Source organism: Phycodurus eques, chromosome 11 (genome assembly GCF_024500275.1).
Source record: "Phycodurus eques isolate BA_2022a chromosome 11, UOR_Pequ_1.1, whole genome shotgun sequence".
NCBI classification, from domain to species: Eukaryota; Metazoa; Chordata; class Actinopteri; order Syngnathiformes; family Syngnathidae; genus Phycodurus; species Phycodurus eques.
This window is the reverse complement of record NC_084535.1, coordinates 4,086,849-4,104,650: the sequence shown is the minus strand read 5'-3', so window position 1 is coordinate 4,104,650 and position 17,802 is coordinate 4,086,849. Positions and strand designations below refer to the sequence as shown.

Below are 17,802 nucleotides of genomic sequence, written 5' to 3'. Positions count from 1 at the left end.
TTTTCTAAAAAGTGACTAATCTCGTGAGATTACTTTTTGTCAAAGGGATTTTTTTCATCATGACTTCTCAAAAATGCATTATAAAAAATTACTTGTAAAATTACTGTAATATTAATCAAAAAAGATCTCATAGATCACCGATGTTTTTCTTTCAAAAAATGTGACCTTAGTCTCGATGATTACTTTGTCTCGACTATACACGTAATATCCCCCCGCCCAAAAAGTTTTCGTCAAACAAGATTTGAAAAACATGAAACTTTTAATCGAAAGAAATGTGATTATTCCCCCAAGATTTTAATTACCACTTTTTTTCTAAGACATTTGCCCGTACCGCCCCCTTCTCCCCGAAAACCTGAATTTATTGGAAATAATTGATTTTATTCGCATAAGATTATTCCACTATCATAAAAAATTATATAAATTACAATTTGCAAATTACCGATGTTGTTTTCATCAAAAAATGTTTTTTAAACATTTTCCTAGAATTATTACAGAATCTTTTTTAAATTATAAAATATGACGTTTTCCCTTTAATTACCACTTTTTTTACATATCAAAATACATTGAACAAATATGACTACTATCAAAACAATTTAGTCTTGGAAGACTACTTTTCATTCAAAAATGATTATTTTCCTCTGGTTACCAATTTCTATTAAAGTTACAATGTCCATCCATCCATTTTGTGTACAAACAAATAAATAAAAATGATAGTTAAACATTTTTTAATCGACTATTCTAGCAATATTAGCCCCAAAATATTCTCGTAGTACAGTTAGCTTTTGAGTACAGAATTCCTATTGCACGTGAACGCCACATCATGACCTCACGTGAGTGTGCGTACTTCCTGCTTGTAGCAACAACAACAACAAAAACTACTTCCTGCTTGTGGCTGCTGCTATCTTTGGTCGCTCGTTCGCTTCGTTAGCTCGCCATGTCTGCTGCAAAGTGACCGAAATGGAGTCGCGCTTGTCGGACACGGAGGGCGAGGAGCAGCAGCACGAACCTCTTCTTCAACGCGGACGCAAGGACAAGAGCCAGCGGGGTAAGAAAACCGCCGGGCGGGCGGGCTTTTGCCTGGCGACAAACAGCCGTCGCCTGACCATCCCTAATTACGTGTTTATAACAACAAATAACACTTTTAATACATTTTCCAGATTCTATCTTGGTGTTGTTGCAGACGACGAGGTAGTCACGAGTTGCTTTTTTATTTTTTTTTAAGTTGACGAGCGGTAACATGGTGGACGGCGGCACTAAAATAAGCTTTTTTTTTTTTTTTTTTTTATAAAAGCGAAAAGACTACTCTCGTAAAATGATTGCTTCAAGGCGCGACTATTTGCAGGAAATTACTACTTTTTGTTCAAAAAAGGCGACAGTAACCTCGCAAGGTTTATTTCAGTGGCGGTTCTAGACAAAACTGCATTGGCCCCCTGATGGAACGCCAGAAGGAGCAGGACAAGAGTCATTGAATCGATGCAAAGTGGGACAACAAATTACATTCTTTAATGGTAATTCTATTTAATTTTAGATGAATAGAATTAAGGCACATCACACGGAGCATTACTGTATGTTTGTATAAAGTATAATATTATAGAGTCCTTTTTTTTTTGGCTGGTTGGGGCGGGGGGCTGGAGCAGATTCATGGCATTTTCCATTCGTTTCAATGGGGAAATATCTTTGTTTCGATAGTGGTCACAAAGTGAATTCAACTTTGAAGTCAAGGTATTTTCAAAAATCCCCACCGTAACTTCCCACAGAAATTAACCGAAAATGTGTTGTGACTAATATCCCGCTCGCCTTTTGCCTTTTTGTCCCGCAGCTCCAGCATGCTGCTCGGCGCGCTACGGCCTGGCCCTGCTGTCCTCGTTCGGCTTCTTCGTGGTCTACGCCCTCCGGGTCAACCTCAGCGTGGCCATGGTGGACATGCTCAACACCACCCAGCGGGCCCACCGCAACCACAGCAGCTCCGTGTGTCCCGCCCACCCCAGCCCCGCCCGGCCCAAACGCAACCACACCGTGAGGTTTTAATTTTTTTGGGACAATCTCTACTATCAGAAATGTGACCTTATTCTCAGGGGGAAAAAAAATAAAGATTTTATTCCCATGGGATTCCAACTTTTTTATTAGAAGAGGCTACTTTTATAAAACTACCATAATAATAAAATGTCACATTTTAAATAGAAAAAAACTTTTATTAAAAATTTTATGTACAATTATTATTTTTAAACTTTTAACATAAAAGACAACTTTTCTTAAGAGCTATTCTAACTAGGGAGCAGGCCTGACCGTAAAATCTGCAAACAACTGATGCTCATTGTTAATTGCAATGAGATTTTTCTTTACTTAAAAAAAAAAAAGAGAGAAAAAAAATCCCTCCAAAAATGCAAGCATAAGCAGGGGATCGGGTAACAAAAATGTAAATAAGAAGGGGAAAACAATACCGCAAATAAGTGGGGTATTCTACAAAAGCGAGGGATAGGTTCCCCCCAAAACGTTATTATTATTATTATTATTTTTTTTTTACAAATGTTTTGATTGATAATTTTCCTAAAGTTATTTTATTTATTTATTTATTTTTTAAATCAGAAAATGCAACTTTATTTTGGGGCTTTGTCACAGGCCAGCGTGTACGACTGGGACTTTGAGACGCAAGGCTGGATCCTGGGCTCCTTCTTCTACGGTTACATCCTCACGCAGATCCCCGGGGGTTACCTGTCGGGCCGCTTGGGGCCCAAGTGGCTGATGGGTTTGGGCATCCTGGGGACGGTGGCCTTCACGCTGCTCACCCCCGCGGCGGCCGACCTGGGCGCCAGCTACCTCATCGCCGTCAGGGTGCTGGAAGGCGTAGGGGAGGTATGTCGGCAGTGTGGCGTCCTTGGAGAAAAAGAAAACACAAATGTTAAAGATGCTTTTAATAGTAAATTGCGGAAAAGGGGCCAAAAACAAAGCGCAAAAGTTGTTTTGAATAATGCCATTGTCATCTGCTTTTTTTGTAGAAGCAAAGAGGAAATAAATACATTAAAATCAGAAATGTAGTAGATAATAGATCATAAACATTAACATAATTCTGCGATTTTGGTTTAGGGCCGTATTGCCCAGCCCTACTATTTGCATTCGCAATCGCATTAGTGTCAAGTCCCTGCTTTTGTACGATTACTACGGTCCTTTTTCCCCCAAATATGCTAATGATAATATGCAAATTTTTGCAAAAAAATTGGATCTTATTCTTGAAGGAAATATGAATTTGTCATTGAAAAAATATGATTTTATTCTTTTATGACTGCTACTTTTTAATGAAAAAAGATCAATTACCACTTTTTTTTTTTTACTACAAAAAATATTTTTTTTCAAAGAAATATACATGCCTGATAGAATATGATTGTATACTTATTGGATCACTTTTATTTTTATTTTTTTCATGAAATGACTACTTTCCTAAGATGACCACCTTCTTCTGTTTGTCAAAAATACACCCCCCGCCCCACACATTGTTCTGGTCCAGAAATATGAATTTCTGAAACAAAATAAGACTTACATTTTTTTTTTGTGAAAGTTACAATTTTCCTAAAATGACCACCTCATCAAAAAACAACTTATTTATTGAAGAAAATGTTAACTGAATTGATCACAAGATTACTACTTTATGGGGAAAATGACAAGATCACCACCTTTTTTCTGTCATTACTTTAGTCTGCATAGAAATATTGTATTTTTGTACAGTTACTACTTTTATCAACGCTTGTCCCTCAGCATTTGCTCACTTTTTCATGCACAATAGTACACGTGTGAATGAATGTTGACAATAATGACGTGCGTGTACCTCTTTAGGGCGTGACGTTCCCCGCTATGTACAACATGTGGGCAGCGTGGGCGCCGCCTTTGGAGAGGAGCCGTCTTCTCACCATCTCCTACATTGGTGAGACCCACAAGTTGATCCGGTTACGTGTCAGCATTTTGTCGTTAAACCTTCAGGGTCGTGTGTTTGTGTGCTAGGAGCCCAGATCGGGACGGTGGTTTCGCTTCCGCTGTCGGGTGAAATCTGCTTCTACCTGGACTGGACCTACGTCTTCTACATCTTTGGTAACAACACTGACTCAGTCACGCTTACTGTAGAGTGACACTAGAGGTGCAACAATTAATTTATTAAATCGACAACTAAATGATTATCAAATTAATAGACTATTTTGATGGTGGACTTTTTATCTTAAAATTTTCCAAATCCACAGAATTTCAGCCTCTCAAAAGTAAATATTGTCCGATTTCAGCAGTCTTGCATGAAAGCAGACTGATTACCTTTTTGCTTAATCAAAGTAAGACATTTGCTAACATCGGCTTTTGCGACAACGATTTTAAAACAACATTTTCTAAAATGTTACGGACAAAACCAGTAACAAAACCAATTCATGTCACTTTAAAATAATGTCCTGTCTTTGAAAAAAAGGATGGAAATTAAAACTTTAAAAAAAAAAAATGTTTTTAATCCGATTCATAGATTAATCTAAAAAATTATTGACAGTCAATCGCTTAAGACAATCGTTATTTGCAGCTCTAAGTTTGTGGCTATGGATTCGGCGACTTGAAGCTTTAAATGTGGAGTAGTAAAGTCAGTTCAACTCCGACTCCGACTTTTGATCGTACCTCCCAACCCCGGTAATGTGTAGGTTGCCATTCCCGTTTCCATCTCAGGACTATTCACCCGGCGCAGCGACACACAGGAAAACGTAGCTGTGAAATTCGCGGGGTGATTTGTCCGTTTGCGTTTGTTTTGTGTGTCAAGGTGCAGTGGGCCTGTTGTGGTTCGTGCTGTGGGCCTTTCTGGCCTTCGACAGTCCGAACAGTCACCCGTGGATCTCGGAACGGGAGAGAGTCTACATCGTGGGCTCGCTGAAGAACGAGGTGACGCATCACAGTCCCGTGTCTGTACACATCCATCCATTTTCTGAGCCGCTTCTCCTCACTAGGGTCGCGGGCGCGCTGGAGCCTATCCCAGCTATCATCGGGCAGGAGGCGGGGTACACCCTGAACTGGTTGCCAGCCAATCGCAAGGCACATATAAACAAACGACCATTTGCACTCACATTCACACCTACGGGCAATTTTAGAGTTGTCAATTAACCTACCATGTATGTTTTTGCGATGTGGGAGGAAACCGGAGAAAACCCACGCAGGCACGGGGAGAACATGCAAACTCCCAAAAAGTAAAAGTTAAAGGTAACGGCCAAAAGACCCTTTCCAAGCAGCTGGATGTTCCCGCGACTACAATTGCACATATTATTCTGAAATTAAAAGTAAACTCCAAGGTCAAGGTACATCGGTGTCAGATCGCACCATCCGTTGTTGTTTGAGCCAAAGTGGACTTCATGGGAGACGACCAAGGAGGACACCACTGTTGAAAATAAATCGGGAAAAAAAGCGAGTTTTCCAAACTGCATGTTGACAAGCCACAAAGCTTCTAAGAGAATCTTCTATGGACAGATGAGACAAAACTGGAACTTTCTGTTAAGGCACGTCAGCTCTATGTTCACAGACACAAAAATGAAGCATAGCAAGTAAAGAACACTGTCCCTACCCTGAAACATGGAGGAGGCTCTGCTATGTTCTGGGGCTTCTTTGCTGCATCTGGCACAATGAAATCTCAAAACTATCAAGGTATTCAAGAAAGCAATGTGCTGCCCAGTGTCAGAAAGCTGTGTCTAGGTCACAGGTCATTGGTCTTACAATGACACAAAAGACACTCACGCACACACCACAAGAATGGCTAAGAGCAAAACATTGGACTATTCTGAAGCGGCCTTCTATGAACCCTGATCTAAATCCTATTGAACATCTGTGGAACGGGGGTGAAACATGCCAAAAAAAAAAGAAAGCACCCTCCAAACCTGAGACAACTGGAGCAGTTTGTTCCACAGTGGGCCGAAAAAGCTGCTGAGAAGTGGACAAATCTCATTGAAAGTTAAAATGAGTTAAAATCGTTTGATTGAAGTGATTGCCTCCAAAGGTGGTGCAACAAAATATTAAGGGTACCATCATTTTTGTTCAGGCCTGTTCCATGAATTTCAAAAGCAATGTCTGATTTTCATTGGTAAAATTTTATCTCTTATTACGTTTGTCAGGGGTTAGGTCATGTTATTTCTGCACCACTGTTACCACTATGTTTTTTTTCCTTCTTTCATTAGCAGAGGGTTACCAACAATATTCTCCATGTGTGTATGTGCAAATAAGTATTTTGTATGTACAAAATCTTATTTTATCCCATTTCTTATTCTATTCATATTTCACAAGCCTTGACACTTATTGGGCTAATATGGGACCTTCTTGGTTTGTGGTGCAAGTCTTTTTACTCACTGTTATTTTGAGCAGCTGTCTCCATCGGGCGGACACATCCCGTGGCGAGCCATCGTGACGTCGCGCCCGCTGCTGGCCATCGTGGTGGCCCACTTCTCGTACAACTGGACCTTTTACACCCTCCTCACCCTGCTGCCCACCTACATGAATGACATACTGGGCTTCAGCATACAGCAGGTAATGACGCAGCCCAACTTCTGGTGTCCCCCAAACCGAGGCCTCGTCGCGAAAAGCTCAAAAACACGTTCGGTTAATTGACATCAAACCACACTGAGTCAGATGTGAAATTAAAGTTCTTGATGGAGGCTTTCTAGATCTGGAATTTGTTTGTCAATATGCCCTCGTATGATCAGAGAATGACCAGAAAACACGTTTTTTTTTTTTATGATCATGTAATGGCCCCCCAAAAAAATTCCCCCACTTGAAAATGTCACTATTTTCCAATACTTGCACGTGGAAATCTACCCACACTTACATGTCTGCTGTGATCCTCATCAGAACGGCTTTCTGTCGGCTCTCCCTTACCTGGGCTGCGCTCTGTTCGCCATGCTGAGCGGTCAGCTGGCCGACTACCTGCGGGAAAGGCGCCGCTACGCCACCGTCACGGTCCGGAAGTCCTTCTCCGTCGTGGGTATGATCGGACCGGCCGTGTTCCTGGTGGCGGCCGGTTACACGGGATGCAACTACACCTTGGCGTTGACTTTCCTCACTCTCTCGTCCTCGCTGGGCGGAGTGTCGGCGTCCGGCTTCAATATCAACCACTTGGACATCGCTCCCTCGTGAGTAGTGTTTATCGTGTCCCCGCGCAAGTGGACCGGAACGTAGCATTCACCTGTCGTCCTGGCAGCTACGCGGGCATCCTGCTGGGCATCACCAACACCTTCGCCACCATTCCTGGCATGGTGGGACCAGTCATTGCAAGAAGCCTCACTACAAATGTAAGAGTTTTTGTTGACAATTTACTCACTTGAAACTGAAATGGGGAGTACTAAAATGACAAAATAGGCAAAAACATTTTCAAAATAAGACGGATGCGCAGTACGAATGACATTTTGACTTTTGACCCAAAATAATTTTAAGTTACAAGTCGTCGGCTGTGCAAAAGTATTTTCTTATCGGGTTTTGACTGTAAAAATGGGTTCAAAATAAGATGTTGGATCTAGATTAAGAATTTCTTTTGAATTTGGGTTAAAAGTTTGACTCAAAATAATTTCCAAATTAAAGATTTTGATAAGTGCATTTCGTTTTGACGGACTGATGTAGACACTGGATGTGCATTGAGTATTTAAAAAAAAATGGTTTTAACTATCAAAATAAGATGTTGGATGCACATTAAGTATTTTTGAACGCCAAAATGGTTTCAAATTATGATGTCAGTCATTATTATTATTATTTTTTTTTTAGTTTTGACTGAAAATAAGAGTGCCAAGAGAGTCAAGTCCATGTTGTCTGTGTTGTTAGAACACCATTGAAGAATGGCAGACTGTCTTCTACATCGCGGCCACCATCAACCTGTTTGGCGCCACCTTCTACAGCATCTTCGGTCGAGGCAGCGTGCAGCCCTGGGCCGTCCACGCCGACTCCTACTCCCGCCAAGACTAAGACCAAAGTCCACTTTGCGTGAGCCGCCAGCCCTTCACGCAGAGTACATACATACCCTTTCTCGTAGAGCCAGAATTTACTCTCCTACAGTGAAGCCGTTTATCGTGGGGGGGGGGAAATACGTTCCAGACCCACCCGCAGCAGGTGAAAATCTGCAACAAAGAGGAACCATATAAAAAAAAATTATATAGTTTTGTCCTCCCATATAATGTGAAACTAAATATATCTTAACCACAGAGAAGAGTGTTGTTAAGAACCCTGTCAAATTTGAAGGGAAATCGGATGGGAGTGCGTGCACTCATAACCAACAACGAGGCGTTCTAAAGCGACCACGCCAGCGGACCATCCGAAGGGAAGATGCGCTCACGGGGTCCAAGCGTAGCTAGCTAGCTAGCTAACCGTTGATGCGGCTGAAGGCGCTCAAGTTCGTATATAGCGGGGGAGATGGGACTGGGTGCCCTTTATTAGCCATGCTCCTACACCCCCCCCCGGCCCTCCCAAAAAATATCAGGAAAACTGAAAAGGTGAAAAGCAATTGAAGGCTTTATATCTGGACAATTGAGTACTACGTCGTTCTGTCTTTGCACATAGTCAGCAATTACCTTTACATATTTTTTACGTACTTACAAAGAAATCTCAGAATTCACTTTACAGGGTTATTAAAACACACTTCTAAAGCATTCCGAGGCGGCTGTTGTCATTCTCACTGTCAAGAAATGGGAGACTATCTTATAACATCACTTTGGGGAAAAGAAGACTCTTGTTCACACAGTTCTCTAAATAAGAGGCACAGTGTGCTTGCTTTTATGTGTCATTGACAGGTGCATTGAGAATCAGTATATACTTGAATCACAAAATGTTCAACCAAACCATGTCATTCTGTAATCAAATTTGCCTCACGCTATCATATAACGCGAAACAACGTAGAAAGGCTAACTAAAATTAGCATCAATGTTAAAGTAATTATAACCCTTCAAACAATTGCTACTTTAACACACACTGAGCATTAAATGTGCACAACATTAAATTCAGATGTGCCTGATTAATGTAAAAACCCATTTAAAAAGGGAGCACTTAGAAATCCGCAATATGCCAGTGGCGCGAATGTTTAAGTGCAATATAGCGAGGGGTCGCTGTACTGCTGGGAATTTTTTTAGTTTGTCAACGCAGCATTGGGTCTCGGTACTTTTGCCACAACGATACGGGTAATAGCTGGCTTTTGACGAGCTGCAAGGAAGGGACTGGTCATCTCCAGGATAATCGTTTCTCGAGCAGGGTCTGAAACTTACGGTCGAGGGTCCAAATGGGTCACTCGTTATTGGGTCGCCGATTGTCACGTTGTTTTGTTAGCCCCTTTCGCAACAGTATCGTTGGGATTTATCATTTTGTGCCTTTCGCACAGACACCTCGGATTATTGTGTGTTTTGCATTTTTTCCCCCCTTATTGGTAAAATGTGACAAATTGTACTGTTTCCTGCTCCTAAGGAGCCTCTTAATTTTTATTTCAAAAAGCGGACACTAAGCTGCGACTCTTTAGTGTTTTACAATTCTGAAGTGGTATTAAAAGGGATCACGTCGTTACTGTTTAATCTAATGTGTGCAGTTGTTGTTTTTTGAGGACACAAAAGACGCAGAAGCTAACTTTTCTTAAAATACTTTCAGCTATGTTTTTTTTCCCCCGTGACAGGAAAGTCCACTTTGCACATTTCCAGATGTCACTTCTCCGTACTCACACTTGTGCCTTAATGAAGCTTTTGAAATCGGTTGCTTCACGCCGGATGGCATTTCAAAACAACAATAATAATTAAAAAAAATCAGAGAATGAATGTCTTAATGTATGAAAAGTGTGATGACTGTAAAGCAGGGCTGTGAAAATGTTTGTATTCTTCCCCCTTCGTTTATTGGAACCTGCTAAAACCAGTCCAATATCCTTTGAACACACCTCTTTGTAAACTTGTGTTTAAGAGGTGTAAAAATCATCATTGTGTGTGATAAATATTTAATCATCAGAGAATGGTGCTCTGTTTTCTTTTTTATGTCATAATTGCTGCTATTTTGAAAACAAGCCAGGATTAAGGGAGGAAGCAGATAAGTAACACGAGTCACTGCTATAAAACAAAAGTCAATGACGTGCCTCATAAAATGGACGCAATGATCAGATAAGTGCATTAACGTGTCGGAATGCTTTGAAAAGATCTATTGTAATACATATTTTCTTACTTATTGACACTACCTTCAATCAAAAGTGTTGTCTTGACTTACAGGTGCCCCAACTTAAGCGTTACAAAACATTTTCATACATCCTATTGTGATAGACAAATCCACCCAAATTCATGTCCCGGTGTTAGGTTTTTCTCACAGGGGGTGCTAATGAGTAAGTTTTCAACTCCAAAATTGTGTCTTGACAAAAGATAAAATGCTCACTTTTTAACCATCAGATTTAAGTAATTTTTTTACTTTTTTTGTGTTACACAGTTTTGATAATGAACAACATACTCCGATGTTTCTTCATTCCACATTTAAACAATTCAATTAATTCCACAACATTTCAGTTCAGTTTTAGATCATCTTTGGAAAGGTGTGCCTAATGAAGTGGTCGGTGGCGAGTCTGGAAAGTTACTCTCGACCTAGTGCGCCCTCTGCTGTTCTTGAACTGTAACTAAAAAAAGTGACGCATCTCAAATATTGTACATGAAATAGCACAATATAAAATGATATGCATATATAGAGGGTGATAATTTGGCACAAACGTGAACGCACCGATTCTGGACGACTGGGTACGTGTACGCGCAATTACGCAACCACTGCGCCCCCCCCCCTCCACCGAACCCCTCCCCTACTGTGTGTCGCGCGCGTGCCCGCGAGCGGATCACCGTCGCCTGTTCTCAAGTGTGCGCGCGCCCCCTCAGACGACCTGCACTTGACTACCAACGGCAGTAAAAAAACAAACCAGCAGCCACAACCCTGCTACGGTAAGCCAACCATTACGTCATCAAGCTTTTTTTTAATTTATTTTTTATTCCTAGCTACCCCCGGGAATGTGTTTTTTTTTTTTTTTTTTTGGACGGAACACGGCGGAGGCTCGTGATGCTATTCCGCCGTTCACATGAGCTGAGCGGTCTGACGCTAAATTGGCGCAGTTTTTTTTTTTAGTGGAGGGGGGGGGGGGTGCACTGCGGCATCTGCAGCAGTGACGCTTCTGGACAAGAAGGATGAGGATGTTTACAATGCTCTGCATGCAGAATGGATGTTTTATTTAAACAAAATTAAGTGCCATGCAGAGAGACAGGGCTGACAAAATGGATTTTAGTATTTTTTTTTTGGTGGGGGGGCAAGTGTTGCCAGGGCGTGTCGGCACAGTGTTGACACGGCAGGGAAAAACAGAGAAGGGATGGATGGAGGGTAGAAAGCAAGGTTGTGTATACACAATTGTGCCCTGAGATACGAGTTTTTCAAAATACAAGCCTGTCGCTTGGCTGATTTGTTTTTTTTTTTTGTCATGTGATACAAGCAAAAAATTGAGATACAAGTGGGCTTCTGACCCCCGACCGCTAGTGGCGGCAGCAAACATTCAGCCATCGTCGAATCACATTGGTTTCCTTGCAGTGGAAGGATAACATCAGCTGGTTGAGGTTACGCACCGTTGACATCGTTTGCCAACCGCCAACCAATGGCGGTTCTAGAGGAGGCCAGTGCCTACCTATGTGCTTTGCCCCTCCTATGAATAGATGTAGTTGTGCCACCAAAGCTGCTATGTGACTAGAATAGTGAAGACATAACTTTATTCGGTCAACAAAATATTTTGGATGAGCTTTTTGATTCAGCAACAACAAATGCTTACCCTAGCATCAGTGTTCTGTGTGAAAGAACCAGACACGAAATGAGGGTGTATTTGGACGGCGACTGTGTGAAAGGGGAAGAGCAGAAAAGCCGGGACAGGTTGAAAGCCCTTTGTCCGTCTTTGTGTTTTACAAGTCCTAATGGCGGGAAGCCGCATCAATATGTAAATGAAACCTACTCGCAATTGTGTGAAAGGGGCAGCACAGTGGAACCTCTTTCGCTGAACACAATACGTTGCAAGACGCTATTCTCGCAGGCGTCACACATGAGCACTGTTTTAGTGGTAAAGATTTGTGTACCTTTGAGAGGCACATTTCGGGCGGAATTACAAACTGCACAACCTCAGAATCATGTTAAGGTAGCCATGTCATCATGGTAACTACAGTAATTCATCAAAGAGAAAAACAATGCACTCACCGAGTCTCCATGCCAGTTTTCCAGAAGCCCGACTGAGCCTTTCTTGACTTTAGCCGGCATCGTTGGTCATCATGGGCAAGGAGAAGGTCCACATCAACATCGTGGTGATCGGCCATGTGGACTCTGGCAAGTCCACCACCACGGGCCACCTCATTTACAAGTGTGGCGGCATCGACAAACGAACTATCGAGAAGTTTGAGAAGGAGGCTGCCGAGGTAAGGATGCGCGAGATACTTTGTGTACCAAGAATTATGTCATTAAAATCCTTGAAACAGTTGGGTCCTTGGAATGCCTTCCAACCAATCATGTGTGAAATTAAACAAGTAAATCTTGGCTACCTACCTTTTCCCGAAATTGTGGCTGTGAGTGAGCCTTTCTGAAAACTGGAATGTTAGCACAGATTAGGATTAGCTAACAGTTTGACCAGCTAAATTGTCAAAATGTAGTGTTATCTTATATATGTTTGCCAATGTGTCCATTGGTGTAATCTGGCATCTTGTTGAAGAAGTTCTGTGTCCACCAGAGAAAATACAATTGAATATTTATGGGCGCACTCTGAGGGGTAAATTAGCAAGTGGTGCCTTTGTTTGCAGTCCAGATGCAGAGGTATGAACATCTCATGCTCTTAAGATTCTCATGAGTCTCCAATGACACCACAAAGTTGCTAGATTTGTCGCTGTTAAAAAAAAAAAAAAAAAAAAGTAGCCGCTACGCAAGGAAAAGCCTTTAAATCTACCAACAATGATGCTAAATTGGCAACACGTTCTCACAACGCCCCAACTCCATTTTAATTTCTTTTATTAAGACACCTGGGAACGGTTTTAAATTGTGTTTCCTTTAAAGCAGCGGTCCTCCACTAGTCCGTGGGACATTTGGTAACGGGCGCACACAGAGACTAAAACAAAAAACATTGATCATCAAAGTTTTGAAATAAGTTTTATTTTGAAACTCTGGTGTATCTGCTTTTGCTCCTGTACACATTGAATCAATCCTATTGGTCATGTGATACGATGTAAAAAGTAAGACCACAATATAGCAAAGATAAAAAAAAAAAAGCATTTGGAGAGCTTTTTAAAAAGGGTAAAAATCCAACTGATGAGACAAAAGAAGACCCTACAACTTGCAAGAAAAAGAAAGCAGTCCTACTTAAAATACAGATTTATTGTGAAAGGTGTCTCACACACCAAACCCACTCACAATGAAGCCTTCAAAATGGCTTCTGTAGATGGAGACCAGACAAGCCTGGATTAAACCCCCCCCCCCCCCCAGAAAAAAAGCATTGAATTCCTTGCTTCAATTTCCAACAGCATATCTTTGTGTAACTGGATTTCCTGCATTGCGGGTGACCAAAACCAAATTAGGGAGTAGACTGGACTGAAGCACCGTAACACTCTTCAGGTGTCATTGTCTTCAATTACCGCAACATGGGACTGCCTTTTTAAATAGAAACAAGCACAGGGCTCCCACTAATTACAACTACATTCAATGTAATTAAATGTAGTTGTATATTTCGTAATTGCTCCTATACCAGTGTGTCAAAATATTGCTTTACATGAATTCAGTCTGTGGCGCAAAAAAATTGAGGATATTGCATTAGGGATCCAATTTAGTAGGTAAATGAGCCTTAATAGCAAGCAGTCTTCTGCGATACTATCTTCCAGATGGGGAAGGGATCGTTCAAGTACGCATGGGTGTTGGACAAGTTGAAGGCCGAAAGGGAGCGTGGCATCACCATCGACATCTCGCTGTGGAAGTTCGAGACAACCAAGTACTATGTGACGATCATCGACGCTCCTGGCCACAGGGACTTCATCAAGAACATGATCACAGGGACATCGCAGGTAGGCAACTCACTGATTTGAGCGGCTTTGCGTTGGTATTCCGAACAGTCTCCTGTCTTTTAGGCTGATTGCGCTGTGCTGATCGTGGCTGCTGGTGTGGGGGAGTTTGAGGCTGGCATCTCCAAGAACGGGCAGACCCGTGAACACGCCCTGCTGGCCTACACGCTGGGCGTGAAGCAGCTCATCGTTGGTATCAACAAGATGGACTCCACCGAGCCCAACTACAGCCAGAAACGCTATGAGGAAATCGTCAAGGAAGTCAGCACCTACATCAAGAAGATAGGCTACAATCCGGACACCGTGCCTTTTGTGCCCATCTCCGGGTGGAATGGCGATAACATGCTTGATGCCAGCCCCAATGTAAGTAAAAAAAATTTGCCAATGTCTTACTGTGCTTATTGTACTGCACTTGCATTGATATTTACTGAGAGTTTTCGTTGTGGTAGATGCAATGGTTTAAGGGGTGGAAGATCAACAGAAAGGATGGCAACGCATCAGGGACCACGCTGCTGGAAGCCCTGGACGCCATCCAGCCACCCACCCGTCCAACAGACAAACCTCTCCGTCTGCCCCTCCAGGATGTTTACAAGATTGGAGGCATGTCAAGTACTCCTCAATTTTCTTTTACTACCTTTTATAGAAACTCAGCAGACACCTGGTTGAAGTGTCCTGGGGTCCACAGTTGTCATTCGTAAAAGAGGAAAAATACTTTTAACAGGCCTAGATTTCAGACCGAGAGTACATTTGTGAGTGAACAGACAAGATCAGCATTATTTTTCTACTGTTCAATATGTGCCTTGGCTCAAAAAGGTCGGGATACACAGGTAGACCCGACAAAAAGCGCACTTTGATGTTCACCTCCACACATATCGCATATTTGACAGTCTTCTCTATGCTTCAGGTATCGGCACTGTTCCGGTAGGCCGTGTGGAAACAGGCATCCTAAAGCCTGGCATGGTGGTGACCTTTGCCCCTGTCAACATAACCACCGAGGTGAAGTCGGTGGAGATGCACCATGAGGCACTCTCTGAGGCCCTGCCGGGCGACAACGTTGGCTTCAATGTCAAAAACGTGTCCGTCAAGGACATCCGCCGCGGGAATGTGGCCGGTGACAGCAAGACTGATCCGCCGCAGGAGGCTGCCAGCTTCACTGCTCAGGTAGATTCTTATAAGTAGTACTGTTATTGCATCACACAACCAGGTACAAATATAAATCATAAAGAGTGTTCATTTACTTCTATATTTCTTCTTAACTAAGCCCAAAAATCATGGTAAACAACAAAATTACCTTGCAGAGTTGCGGTACAAAATAAGTTTGTAAACTGTACATTCTTTGCTGTCCATTGTGTCTGCAGGTCATCATCCTTAACCACCCAGGTCAGATCAGTGCTGGCTACGCCCCTGTGCTGGACTGTCACACGGCTCACATTGCCTGCAAGTTCGCCGAGCTCAAGGAAAAGATTGACCGCCGCTCTGGCAAGAAGCTGGAGGACAACCCAAAATCCCTCAAGTCTGGAGACGCGGCCATCGTTGATATGACTCCGGGCAAGCCCATGTGTGTCGAGAGCTTCTCTGAGTATCCCCCACTGGGTAAGTGTAAGGAGAATAGCTTGATCCTGTCCAAATTTGGAGTTTAATTCTGCAGAAAAATGTAACACCTTGACTTGCTAGCTCCTGATTATGAGCTTTTTCTCCACATTTCTGTCCAGTTAAACTAGACCTTTCCTAACTTGACTTTCAGGTCGCTTCGCAGTGCGTGACATGCGGCAGACGGTGGCCGTGGGAGTCATCAAGGGTGTGGAGAAAAAGGCCTCTACCACTGGCAAAATCACTAAGTCTGCCCAGAAGGCCCAGAGGAACAAATGAATGTTGTGCTACGCTGCCGACCCCAAGGTTTCCCAAGGCAGGACATCAGTCATCCAGCTCCATCCCAAGATTGGCTGCTTCAACTTACTAACCAAAAACAGGTTAATCATCACAATGCATCGCAAGACCATCCGGAGAAAAGAAAAATGTAGATCTGCTGACTCCTATCGTAGTTGGATTACCATGATATACAATGTAATAACACATAGTTTTAAGTGTGCACTGTTCATTTGATTCATGGCAATACCATTCTGTGATCTCGTTAAATTCGTGGTATTCCAATCTATCACCAAGCTATCTATACTCTTGTGTACAGGTACTGTTTACATGGTTGTCCTTCGTGTCTGTTTTACGTTACACTGTGCTACGTATGAGCCCAGGACTAGGAGTTAAAACTACTGTGTGTTTTTCTGAGTATTAAGTAGGTAGGACGTAATGTTTTGTTGTGGTTAAGCTTTAACTGGCATTTAAAACAAATGACATTGTGTGTCCTTCCCAAGGGAGCTCCAAGTAAGACTCCCAATTCTTTAAGCACTTTCATTGGCACTTTGCTAACTTTGCACATGTCCTGGAGATGTATTCCAAAATTGACTAAAGCTATTGCACCTTACTGTGTAGGATGGCACAAGCTGCTTTGAGACATTAAACACAATTACACTCAGCATGTTCCGCTGTGGTCCTCTGACATTTTGTACATTTTCTGTGAAACTAAGAAGGTGTGACAAAAGAAGCTTTGGAATGGATCATAAAAATTATGAGTACGAATAAGTTCCATTAATATAGCAACAAGACTAAGCTAAAACTGCATCAGGAATGTTTCCTCAAAAGACATCTACAAGCCGTCAGTTTTCCTTTCTAAAAACGATCCTTAAAATAAATTGCCCTACTAACGTAATCAAACGAAGACTGGGTAGTCGAAGCCAACTCAAGACCAAACCTTTGAAGCTGGGACAAGACCAAGACTTTGAGGTGTCAAAGACAAGACTTTAAGGAGTTCAGACCACGTCAAGGCCAATACTTTGAGAAGATGAGACAAAGTCTTTATACCTCCAAGACTTTGAAAGTGTCGAGTCCAAGTTATGACAAAGACTGAGGAGTTGAGGACAAGTTAAGATCAATATGACTGAGTCAAGACCAAGACCTAGGAAGACCAACTGATTATTTCATTATACTGGAAATTATTGCTATTGCTTACCCATTTTGGTTGTGAAAGGTAAGAACAGGGATACTTCAGATAGGATTTTTTTTGGGGGGGTTCAGCTGCTTTGCCAGGTTTTCTGCAACACTCATAACGATGCTGCAGTTCTACGTAAACGTACGGCAAAATCTAGACTTTTCATTTAAATTAAAATATTTTAATAGTATATACATACCATGTGAATAAAATGTCTATTAAACAGAATAATATAGCATGTGAACTAGTCAAGTTACAGACAGAACAAAGGCCCAATGTAAACATTTAAGCTTGACATCGACAATGATGTTTTGTGGCTGCTAAATGATAAAACAACAAAATAGCAACTTGACCATCCAATGACAAAAATAACATACACGTTGAAAGTAAATCAGAACGTCAGGCTTCAGCTTCTGTCTCACTCTGTTGAGAAAACCAAAACGTAAGAGGACTTACTCATTTTCCGCAAATGAACAAATCCTTTCTGGGTTGTTTCTCTGCTAAAGCCAAACTTCCCAACACGTGACACACATATACAGAATATACACTGTATATCAGGGGTGGGATATGTACCGCCCGGGGGCCACATACAGCGTGCTCCGTTCCTTAATCCGGCCTAAAGAGTCAAGTAGTGTGTTGCATTAATTTATCAATTTTCTGAAAAACAAAATAAATAAATAAAAAAAATCACTATTTGCGGTTTTTATCCAATGATGC

At 42.0% G+C, this 17,802-nt stretch overlaps 2 protein-coding genes across 5 annotated transcripts; both read left to right on the top strand.

Annotated features, from left to right (window-relative positions):
• The first annotated feature begins 847 nt into the window (after nt 1-847).
• Nucleotides 848-10,021, top strand: slc17a5 (solute carrier family 17 member 5). Its single transcript, XM_061690763.1, has 10 exons — nt 848-1,045; nt 1,820-2,016; nt 2,620-2,853; nt 3,829-3,916; nt 3,994-4,080; nt 4,778-4,896; nt 6,361-6,522; nt 6,844-7,124; nt 7,193-7,283; nt 7,807-10,021. Exons 1-10 carry the CDS (start codon nt 958-960, stop codon nt 7,945-7,947), a joined length of 1,488 nt encoding a protein of 495 aa, XP_061546747.1. The 5' UTR covers nt 848-957; the 3' UTR covers nt 7,948-10,021.
• Nucleotides 10,022-10,814: 793 nt separating this feature from the next.
• LOC133409463 (elongation factor 1-alpha 1) lies at nt 10,815-16,572 on the top strand. Of its 4 annotated transcripts, none has more exons than XM_061689488.1 (8): nt 10,815-10,919; nt 12,258-12,419; nt 13,866-14,045; nt 14,109-14,405; nt 14,492-14,642; nt 14,947-15,203; nt 15,401-15,635; nt 15,787-16,572. In XM_061689488.1, the coding sequence occupies exons 2-8, from the start codon at nt 12,276-12,278 to the stop codon at nt 15,909-15,911; spliced, it is 1,389 nt and encodes a 462-aa protein (XP_061545472.1). In that variant the 5' UTR covers nt 10,815-10,919; nt 12,258-12,275; the 3' UTR covers nt 15,912-16,572. The 4 variants fall into 4 exon arrangements, with proteins under 4 accessions (XP_061545472.1, XP_061545474.1, XP_061545471.1 ...); XM_061689490.1 differs by having other exon boundaries at nt 12,229-12,419; XM_061689487.1 differs by having other exon boundaries at nt 12,221-12,419.
• Nucleotides 16,573-17,802: the final 1,230 nt, after the last annotated feature.

Coding starts and splice junctions, on each gene's coding strand:
- slc17a5 (XM_061690763.1), top strand. CDS start 958: ATGGAGTCGCGCTTGTCGGACACGGAGGGCGAGGAGCAGCAGCACGAA. Junction 2,017..2,619: donor GGCCCAAACGCAACCACACC/GTGAGGTTTTAA, acceptor GCTTTGTCACAG/GCCAGCGTGTACGACTGGGA. Junction 2,854..3,828: donor TGCTGGAAGGCGTAGGGGAG/GTATGTCGGCAG, acceptor GTACCTCTTTAG/GGCGTGACGTTCCCCGCTAT.
- LOC133409463 (XM_061689488.1), top strand. CDS start 12,276: ATGGGCAAGGAGAAGGTCCACATCAACATCGTGGTGATCGGCCATGTG. Junction 15,204..15,400: donor CTGCCAGCTTCACTGCTCAG/GTAGATTCTTAT, acceptor TTGTGTCTGCAG/GTCATCATCCTTAACCACCC. Junction 15,636..15,786: donor CTCTGAGTATCCCCCACTGG/GTAAGTGTAAGG, acceptor CTTGACTTTCAG/GTCGCTTCGCAGTGCGTGAC.